Source organism: Capsaspora owczarzaki, assembly GCF_000151315.2.
Source record: "Capsaspora owczarzaki ATCC 30864 unplaced genomic scaffold supercont2.3, whole genome shotgun sequence".
NCBI lineage: Eukaryota > Filasterea > Ministeriida > Capsasporidae > Capsaspora > Capsaspora owczarzaki.
In genome coordinates, this window is record NW_011887294.1 from 331,377 (window position 1) to 340,898 (window position 9,522).

A 9,522-nucleotide genomic window follows, 5' to 3' on the forward strand; every position below is an offset into this window, starting at 1 on the left:
GGGTTTTGTTCGTTATGATTGTTGTATCTCCAAGAAATTACTTCCTGTTTTTTTTTTTTTGTTTTTTTTTTTTTGCCTTTATTTCTGCGCGCCGACCACACACAGCTTACAGCACAATGCTGGCCGAGTCAATGTTGGCGGGGAACCAGGGAATGAAGGCGCTCGTTCGGGCAGCATATGCCACAAACTCGGGCTTCTTGCGGATGAGCGAGCGCTCCAGCATAGGCACTCCGCTCAGAGACGTGAGCAGATAGGTCATCAGCAAGGGCGCCGGGATGGTTGTCCAGCCAAACCGCGCGTTGCAGGCAATCACATAGTAGCCCCAGAACATGAGCGCATTGCCAAAGTAATTGGGATGGCGGGTGAAGCGCCACAGACCGGTGGTCAGAAGCTTGCCTTCGTTGGCGGGATTGCGCTTGAACAGGGTGAGCTGCAGATCGCCAATCGCCTCAAAGAGGAAGCCCACCACCCACATGGTCGCTCCCACCAAATCCTTGTCGGTAAAGTACATTGGCGCCGAGCCGCGTTGCGCCGTCAGCAACGGGAAGCCCACCAAGAAGCAAAGCACAGACTGGAGCCAGAAGGTCTGGAAGAGCGAAACCCACCAGTACTTGGGGCCATGGCGACGACGGAAGGCTTGGTAGCGGAAGTCTGTGCGAGGCAAAGTCACAGTGAGAGTTGAATGAAAGCGAGCGAGTGCGACAGATCCAAACCAGAAGAAACGCCGTTCGTCGAACGATAAACCCCGGACACGAAAGCCAGATACACAACTGTTCAATCACGCATGGAACTCACCTTCGCCTTGACCGTAGTTGCGGTAGAACAGATAGGCCGAGAGCCGAACTGCCCAGAGCGAAACGAGAAGCAAAATCAAATCTTTGCGACCAGCAAAGCCGGTGGCGGTAGCGCGGTGGTTGCGGAAGACTGCAGTAAGAATGAGAAAACCTGTGGGTGCCAAGCATAAGAAAACGGATTGGAAGGTAAAGCGTCAAATCGGGATGAGAGAGACTTGGAAACACGAACAACGCGAACATCACGGAAGAAGAACCGTGTCCCCCCGCCACCGACGTCACAAACTCACCGAGACTCCAGAAGGGATCAACAATCGAGACGTCGTTGATGCGGACCGAAACAAGCCAAAGAAGCGAAGACGCGCACAGCAGCGAGAGCAGTCCGCCAAGACGGGGCGAGTTCTCGAGCACTTGAGAAAAGGACGGGAGTGACTGGCGCAAAACAGCTGCCAGCAGCTTTGCACCATGGAACGCAGCATTGTGGACTGCTCGACGGACGGAATTGACGACGTGTACGGGAACAAGGAGGCCTCGGATTGCAGCGCGAATGACGCTGAACAATTGGCTCGTGCCAGATCCCGTTCCAGCGGCGGCCACCGCATCCGCCGAGGCAGCAGGAGCAGTAGCACCGACTTGGCCATTCGGAGCAGCAGCAACCCGCGCGACGGCCTTGGCGGCTTGCTCGGTCGCCCAAGCGGCAAGATGGAAGGGTGAGAACGCAACCGCCGTAATCAGTCCACCGCTGGACGAGATTGGCGCCGCTGCATCGCCCACAGCAGCAGGTCCAGAAGCAGCAGCAGCAGCAGCAGGCGAGACGGATGTCGGTGTCGATGACGGCGGTGGAGGGGTCGTCGCGGGGACTTGGACTCCTCCGACGACGGCTGGTAGGGAATTGGCGAGCATGACTCTGGCAATGCCCGAGCAAGCGCCGACGAACGCAGCTGCAGCGATGGCAACGCCCAGGCGGGTCGACAAGAGCTGCTCGAGCAGTGCATCGAGCGGCGGGAGACTGCCGGAATCGCCGGGTGTGCTGGGTGGAGGTGACGCTGGCACAACCAGCACGGCGATCTGGCTCGCCAGTCCGCGAAGTGCGTCCATCGTCGTCGTGAAAGGAGGAAGAATAACCAGGACTGACTCAGACCCAAACTCAAACTGAAACTGGATATTGAAGGTGAAGTTGAATTTGAATCGGGTGGTAGATTCTAGAGGGTTGCGACGATGGAGTGCACGAATTGGTAAATTTGAGGACGAGCAGATTGGGAGCTGCTCGACAACGATAAGTGCGCTTTCTGCGTGTACACACTTTGTTCAAAAACGGAAGATGACTCAAACAGGTAGCAGAGTGGATTGAGTGCTTGGAATGGAAAGGGGCTGATCCCGCAATCTGAGTTTGAGCAGATTTTGGTGTGTTTGCTTTACAATGTTACACTTTCCGCATCCATACACGCACTCGTATAGTACGAGCAACCACCATTTCGCGGGCTAAACAGCGGCTGTTTCGGTGAACTCCGTCGTGACATCAGTGAAGCGCAGAAAGGATGAACGCGCACCGAACAAAACCGCAGCACAAACGAGTTGGTTTTTGTTGCATTGTTACGTCGCTCTCTGAAGTTGCAGCCAAGTTCCCCCTTCCATCCAGCGAGCAGATCCAGCTTGCATGTGCAACAAACACCTCGCAGTATGCTCCCCCAGCTCATCCAACTCGCAACCAGCAGTCACCAAAAAAACATCAACAATTTGCCTCAAATTTTGCAACTGTCAAAAAATTTGCTCGAATTGTGCCTGAACTGCAAACCAGTCCAACGTTAGGGATTCTCGCTCCCCTTTGTCCTTTTTTGCTTTGTTCTGTCCCTGCACTGTGTGAATTCTTCCAATCCTCAGAACTCGAACAAGAACAGGATCTGAAACAAAGCACTCTTCCATATTTTTTCTACAATCTTGCTTTTTGTTTTGAGAAGCCAGAATTTTTTTTTTTTTTTTTTTTTTTCTGTTTCCGCTTCAGTTCTCTCATCTCTTGTGATCGACCCCCTTGTTCCACCAACCCGGTCCCCCACCCTCGACCCTTCGTCTTCGTCTTCGTGTCCAGAGCCATGTCGCTGAGCAGCATCCAGCACCTGCTGATCGACTTTGGCGAGGTCAAGCTGGAAAAGTCCATCGGCAAGGGCTCTTTTGGCGTTGTCTGGCGAGGGCTCTACCGCGGCCAGGTCGTCGCCGCCAAGCAGATGGCCCCCGAGGAAGGCGCCAACTTTAACAACAAGGAGGCTGACAAGTACACGGAGCGCGAAATCCTCATGCTCGGGTACGCACTTCCTCTTGAATGACTGAATCCAAAGCTGGGTTCTTTTGCCATAGTGTATGGATTGAGGGTTGCGGTTGAGGTGTCTCCGCCGCCTTCGGACGTTGGCTTTTTGGCCACACGAGTGCTGTGCGCTTCAGAGGACTGGTCCCAGTGGGGCTTTGGTTTCGCTGCAGCCGGGGGCGCCGTCCAAATCTCAAAAATGGGAGTTTGTTGCAGCGAACCAAAAGCAAACTCTTTTATTTTTTTTTTTATTTTTTTATTTTTTTTTATTTTTTTATTTTTTTCTATTTTTCTATTTTTATTTGTTTTTGGTTTACCCGACAACCGGTGTCTCGTCATCATGCTGATGATTTGGTCGTTTCATCAGTCATTCAGTCAGCATCTGTAATGCTGCTATTATTGTAGCGATGCGTCGCTCGGTGTGGTGAAGAGTGCGCTTTGGATTGGGCTCTGTTTCGTCCATCCAAATGCGGATGTTGCGAGTCAACCACACCGTTAGCTTCACAGCATGACTCTGTTCGGAAGAATCACACATTGTTCAAACACGAACGGCATCGAGAAGATTTAAAAAATCATGGACCAAGCGGATGGCGATTCAATTCTCACCTCACAATTCGTTTCTACATTTTCGATCTGACAGGTCGGTCCAACACCCAAACGTCGTCAAGTTTATTGGTGCGGCATTTCACAACAAGACTTATTACCTTCTGACCGAGTTTATCGACGGTGGCGATCTTCACGCCTTGATGGAGGACCACGACGTCCCATGGCCTCAGCGCTTGATTATTGCGATCGATGCCGCTATTCCGTTGGCACACTTGCACTCGCAAAGAATGATCCAGTACGTTCGTATCTTGCGAATGGGTGTCGTTGAAGCGAACATGGATGAGGAGGGATTTTGTTCCATTCCTTTGAGGATTGCTCACCCCGAAACCATCCCCCATCGTGTGCGTCACAGCCGAGATGTCAAAACTGAAAATTATCTGATGACGAGTAAATGGCGAGCGAAAATGTGCGACTTTGGCTTTTCTCGGCATTTGGACTTGAGCAAGCAAATGACAATGTGTGGAACGGTAAGCGGGGACTTTTGTCGGTCGACCTTGTCGCGTTGCTGGCTTCGCCTTGTCTTGGTTGGTAATTTTCTGTTTCCGGCCAATTGATCGCAAAGCACTCACAAACGTCTGTCTCGGCACGACCACAATCAAACACACACACACAAACAAAAAAAAAAAAAAAACAGGATTGGACACTCGCCCCCGAAATCATGTTTTGCATCCCCTACGATGAAAAGGTGGATGTCTTTAGCTACGGAATGGTACTGTGCGAACTCATTAGCCGTGAGCACAGCTCTACGTTCGAGCGCGTCATTCCTGGGTTTGGTATTGCAAGCAGCGAGATTTACGACCGCGCAAATGGAGGCTGCCCTGAGCCGCTCATCCAGCTCACCGTCGACTGCGTCGAAGACGAGCCGTCAAAACGACCCTCCATGGAGGCTGTGGTGGAGCGCCTCAAACGCTTGTATTTTGATTTTGTGGGTTCGGAATACGAGCCTCTCACGTCCGAACCCGTGTCGGCACCTGCTGCTGCTGCTGCTGCCGCTACAGTGGAGGTGTGCACGCCGCCTCTGACTCCTCCGTCTTCGTCGTCGATTACGGTGATTGAGGTTCCAACAACGTTGGTGGCTGAGCCTGCAATCCCGCCCGCAGTCGAGCCCGCAGCTCCAGTCGCTCCCGTCGCTCTAAACGCTGCTGCTGCTGCTGCATCCGAACCGGCCTCCCCAGCCCGTCCGTCCAATGAGGTCACGCCTTCTGTTCCCCACTCTCCTCCATCGAGCGGGCCGGAGGCTCCAGATTCGCCGCGCGCTCCCATTCTGGTCAAGCCTGACGAATCCATCGCTTTGGACGACGCTTTGGACGAGGCCATCGGCGTGCTTGACGTCTCGATGATTGAACGGGAGCAAGCATCGCGCCGGCTGCCCGGAAGCGCCCGCGCATCGCCGGCTGGGTCGCGTCTGTTTGAGATTTCGCATCGCCGGACTGCCAGCCGAGAAAACTCGTTTGGCCTGTCCACCAGTCCCGTTCCTTCCAGTCCCCATCCCAACGAGCTTGTTCCTCCAGAGCCTGGTTCTGCATTTGTTGCCTCGCACACGACGGTTGAACCCGAATTGGCACCCGCCGTTGAGCCAGCACAACTGCCCTCCCCGGCGGCGTCGCCAGTGTCTCCGGCTTCCGTCCCCGTCAAATCGCCCCCTTCCGCTCGTCACCCGTCTGCAATCGTGATGCCTGCGCGTGCGCCCGATGCGGTTGTGGCTGCATCATCCTCAGCAGCTGCTGCCCCCGCTCCAACCGTGCCCGCTCCTGCGGCCACGAGGCCAGTCCATGTCGGTACACCGCAGCCCAACTCTTCAATCCGGTCGCCATCCTTCCGCAGTCTGGCAACGGCAGTTGGCGACTCGGCTGCCGCATCATCTGTTCATCCGTCCAATCTAGCCGCTGCCGGCGACGCTGCGGAGGCTCCTGGCGTCTCTGTCACGGAATCGGGTGTCATCTTCCCTTCCGTCAAAGACCGTCGCAATTCATTCTACAGCGCAGCACAGAGCAGCTTTTCCTCGCCAACGCCACAAAAGCCTGCACCGACCACTCCTTCCAAGCGATTGTCCATGGTCTTCAATCCGCAGCAAGCCGCCACTTCGACTACGCCAGCAACGCAGCAGCCTGTCGAAGAGTTTACCCCGACGGCCGGTTCCGTGCGCCAAGCCGTGTCGTCCTGGCGTGCCTCCTCGACGAGCAACACCCCGTCCGCAGCATCTCCCACCGTCTCTGGCTCGCGCACCACCGCCTCGTGGCGTGCCAACTCTATCGCGTCCACTACGCCTTCCACGCCGACCGGAGGAGCAGCAGCAGCCCGTGCATCTTGGCGTGCATCCCCCTCCGTCAGCAATGCCTCTGCCATCTCCAAGCCTGCAGCGCCAGAGGCTCCGGTTGCCGAAGCGCCAGAGAGCCCCGTTGAGAGCGTTCGATCGCGTGCCGCCTCTTGGGTGAACTCGACCAACGTGCCGCGGGCTTCCCCATCGCGTCCGAATGGTCCGAATGGGTCTGCTGCTTTGCGTGCTGCCAACGCCATCAACGCGGCTGCTGCCGCCCCTTCTGCTCCTGCCGCTACTTCTACTTCTGCGCCGCAGGTTAGCTCTCCAAGCGCGTCAACCACACCCAAAACGTCAACTCCCGCTGCCACTCCTGCTGCCTCTGTGGCAACACCCGCCGCCTCGTCGCCAGCGACTTCAACATTCACTCCAATCAAGCGCAAGGACGAGCTGTACGACGCTGCCGAGCGCGACATTCTCTCCGCGCTGGACGATTTCGATCGTCTGATTCCGAACAAGTCGGCGCAGGTCACTGCTACCGTCGCAGCACCTGCAGCAGCGGCCGCTGCCGCTCCGTCCATCAAGGCCACAGCGGCTGCCAACCCTTCTCTGGGAAGGCAGTGGTCGGTGCAATCTGCCACGCAAGCGGCTGCCGCTGCTGCCAACACGCCAAATCGCCCCGCCGGTCTCATCACCTCGTCGTATGTCAGTCCGCATGCCCGCGCTGCAGGATCTCCACTGCCATCGTCGCCCAGCCCTGCCACATCGTCCACTCAATTGCACAAGCCAGTCCAGCCGGCGGCAGCAACATCAGTTCCTTCAACTCCGGTTGGCACTCCCTCTGCTCCCGCCTTCCCGACCCCAAAGTCTCCGGCTGCAGCTCCTGCTGGAGACACTTCTGCGTCAGCGTCTACAGAGGCCGACGATGTCGTCCCAGAGCTGTCGGCCACCGCGATGGCCGCATTCACAGCTCTGGAGTCTCGGTCCGGGTCTTCCTTGAGTCGCACACCGAGCAGCTCGGGCACCGGTGTTTCTGTCAAGCAATCGCTTTCGCGCTCGTCCTCGAACATGGACAGTGCCGACAAGCCCTCCGCCCAGATTCGTGGCCAATGCGGTGGTTGCGGCAAGGACATCACAATGGCCGAGCGCGCCCTTTCGGCAGCAGGCCGCAAGTGGCATCATGATCACTTTGTGTGCGCCCATTGCCAGAAGCCGCTGGGAAAGACGCCGTTCTTCGAGTTGAATGGCAAGGTCTACTGCAGCGAAGACTACGAGTCGCTCTTCTTGCCCAGATGCCACGTCTGTCAGAAGCCGCAGGCAGGCAACTATGTCTCTGCCCTCGGCAAAATCTGGTGCCCCGAGCACCTGACATGTGGTGTCTGCAAGCAAGTCCTCTCGTCCTTTGTCGAGCACAATGGCCAGCCGCTGTGCCAGAAGCACTATGAAGAGCGCAATCAACGGATTTGCAAGCTGTGCACTTTGCCGATTAGCTCGGGCGCGCTCACCACAGGGCAAGCGTACTACCATCGCCAGTGCCTAGTTTGCAAGGTATAGAGAAATGGCGATCTTTCCAGCAGGGAGAATGTGCAGAGCTTGCTTGTTTGCTGTTTTCGTCTTTTTTTTTTTTTTCTTGCTTTTTTTTTTTTTTTTTTTTTGCTTTTTGCTTTTTGGCTTTGGGTTCTGTCGCTTGAGTGTGGGCGTTTGATGGTTGCTAACCAGCCCCATGGACACCGTTTGTAGGTTTGCAGCACCGCTCTCGACTCGCAGCCTCATTTTGTCGTCGATGGCGCGATTCTGTGCCAAGAGCATTATGCCAAGCGCTCTGGCTCGCTTACATGCCACGGTTGTCAAAAACCACTTGTCGACACGTATGTTGACGCGATGGAGAAGCGATGGCATCCGACCTGCCTTGTGTGCACGGTAAGAGACTTGCATTTTGGACGATGGAACGATGCAATGACCGCAGCTTGTCAATGACGTTTCTCACCTTCACTGTTGTTTTGCCTCTTCTGCGCGGCGCTTAGACCTGTCGCTTGCCTTTCGAGGGTGGCTACTATCCCCACGCCGGAATGCCGTACTGCAAGAAAGACTTTTTCCGTCTGAAGAATTTGCTGTGTGGCTCTTGCGACACGCCCATCACGGACGTGTACGAGGAAGTGAACGGCAAGCGTCTGCATGTGACTTGCGCCGCCAAGTTGAAGTAGTGTCATTGTTTCGACCATGTATCTGTGTACATGGGGGAAACCTCTGTGTCCCTTCCTTTTGTCTATCGCTTGGTTCCGCCACACCATGTTACCATGTATGTTGTTGAAGTTGTCAGTGTGTGCAGCGTTACCTCGTCAAATCATCAGTTAGTCAAATCCGACCTTTCGTTCAGTCACTTTTGTTGTTTTCACTCGTTCGCTTGTTGGTTGTTGGACGAAAAACATCGACTTTGCTGAGTTCACCATGGATCCAATAGACCATGAGATGGCTCTTGATACGCATCCACCAAACGCGGACGCAGATCTGAGCAATCTGAGCGAGCACGACTCGGACGACGATGACTCACTCGACCTGGCCTCGCGCGATGCCACTCGACCCGCAGGACGATCCGACGAGCAGCGCCAAGCAGCACGTAACGCCAGACTCGCGCTGCACAGCCAGTACGCACAGGCGGACGCGCGGCCCAAGCGATTCGGCGAGCTGCAACAACCGGCTGGATCATCCGAGCCCAGCAGCGCCACACCGCACTCTGGTGTCGAGTTTCGCAAGGATGGCAATGGCGATAGCGCCATGTCTTTACAGAGTCGGCAGGGTGGTGGTGGTGGTGCTGGTGTTGGTGCTGGTGTTGGACCAGGTGGTGTTTCACATGGTACAGCGCACCAACCGTCATCGTCATCACCATCGCCATCAACACACAGGCAACAGACAAATGCAATGGTATTACATCCACAGGACGAGTCGTCTCGGATGGAGGTGGACGACGTGGATGGCGAGATTTCGTCTTCCACTCACGAACGCCTCGACAACGACGACGACGACAATAACGATGACGAGTATCGCGATGTGCTCGTTCGCGCCATGCGCGTCTTATTTACACGGGAGCGGCTGCATCGCGAAGTCGAGGAGGTCAGTGCTGGGATTCTAAGATCTCGAAAGCCGATTTTGACAAGTTGGCTGTTTACCGAATTTGTTGACTTGTTGATGTTTGCGTTTGGTTTATTGTTTTGTGGGCGGTTATTCTAGGCCGCATCTTCTCAACTCACAGAGCAACACGAGCAGCAAATACGAGCCAGGCAGCGACAGCAGGACGATGAAGACGCCTACTTTGATTCAGAGAGTCCATCCGAAAGTGTAACAACCGCATTTACGACCGATGAAATCGTGCCCCCTCCAATCGACGGTAGCAGCGAAGAGGTTGATTATGATGATGATTGTTTTGTCAATGGATAGTTCCACGAGTACAACTTTCAACGCCCGTGGTAAATGCGTTTTGCATGGTGGAAATCGTTCAGGGGAAATGTTCAACTTTTTTTGTTTCATGTACAACACATCACACAACATCACACAAACGAGAGACATGGAAA

The 9,522-nt window shown here is 55.1% G+C and overlaps 3 protein-coding genes across 3 annotated transcripts; 2 read left to right on the forward strand and 1 right to left on the reverse strand.

Moving 5' to 3' along the window:
• Positions 1–2: 2 nt before the first annotated feature.
• On the reverse strand, positions 3–1,915 carry CAOG_02111 (steroid 5-alpha reductase family enzyme). Its single transcript, XM_004348811.2, has 3 exons — positions 1,082–1,915; positions 796–945; positions 3–651 (listed from the first exon to the last, which is right to left on the reverse strand). The coding sequence occupies exons 1-3, from the start codon at positions 1,887–1,889 to the stop codon at positions 107–109; spliced, it is 1,503 nt and encodes a 500-aa protein (XP_004348861.2). The 5' UTR covers positions 1,890–1,915; the 3' UTR covers positions 3–106.
• Positions 1,916–2,716: 801 nt separating this feature from the next.
• Positions 2,717–8,332, forward strand: CAOG_08582 (hypothetical protein). The gene is made up of 6 exons (XM_011271880.1): positions 2,717–3,090; positions 3,731–3,931; positions 4,049–4,163; positions 4,331–7,501; positions 7,694–7,873; positions 7,978–8,332. Exons 1-6 carry the CDS (start codon positions 2,882–2,884, stop codon positions 8,155–8,157), a joined length of 4,056 nt encoding a protein of 1,351 aa, XP_011270182.1. The 5' UTR covers positions 2,717–2,881; the 3' UTR covers positions 8,158–8,332.
• An 8-nt stretch (positions 8,333–8,340) lies between these two features.
• On the forward strand, positions 8,341–9,502 carry CAOG_02114 (hypothetical protein). Its single transcript, XM_004348814.2, has 2 exons — positions 8,341–9,064; positions 9,182–9,502. Exons 1-2 carry the CDS (start codon positions 8,402–8,404, stop codon positions 9,386–9,388), a joined length of 870 nt encoding a protein of 289 aa, XP_004348864.2. The 5' UTR covers positions 8,341–8,401; the 3' UTR covers positions 9,389–9,502.
• The last annotated feature ends 20 nt before the right edge of the window (positions 9,503–9,522 follow it).

Excerpts from the sequence above, each read along its gene's own strand:
- CAOG_02111 (XM_004348811.2), bottom strand. The coding sequence starts at position 1,889 with ATGGACGCACTTCGCGGACTGGCGAGCCAGATCGCCGTGCTGGTTGTG. Across the intron at positions 946-1,081 it reads TGATCCCTTCTGGAGTCTCG|GTTTTCTCATTCTTACTGCA; the intron begins GTGAGTTTGTGA and ends TGGCACCCACAG. Across the intron at positions 652-795 it reads CAACTACGGTCAAGGCGAAG|ACTTCCGCTACCAAGCCTTC; the intron begins GTGAGTTCCATG and ends TGCCTCGCACAG.
- CAOG_08582 (XM_011271880.1), top strand. The coding sequence starts at position 2,882 with ATGTCGCTGAGCAGCATCCAGCACCTGCTGATCGACTTTGGCGAGGTC. Across the intron at positions 4,164-4,330 it reads AAATGACAATGTGTGGAACG|GATTGGACACTCGCCCCCGA; the intron begins GTAAGCGGGGAC and ends AAAAAAAAACAG. Across the intron at positions 7,874-7,977 it reads CGACCTGCCTTGTGTGCACG|ACCTGTCGCTTGCCTTTCGA; the intron begins GTAAGAGACTTG and ends CGCGGCGCTTAG.
- CAOG_02114 (XM_004348814.2), top strand. The coding sequence starts at position 8,402 with ATGGATCCAATAGACCATGAGATGGCTCTTGATACGCATCCACCAAAC. Across the intron at positions 9,065-9,181 it reads TGCATCGCGAAGTCGAGGAG|GCCGCATCTTCTCAACTCAC; the intron begins GTCAGTGCTGGG and ends CGGTTATTCTAG.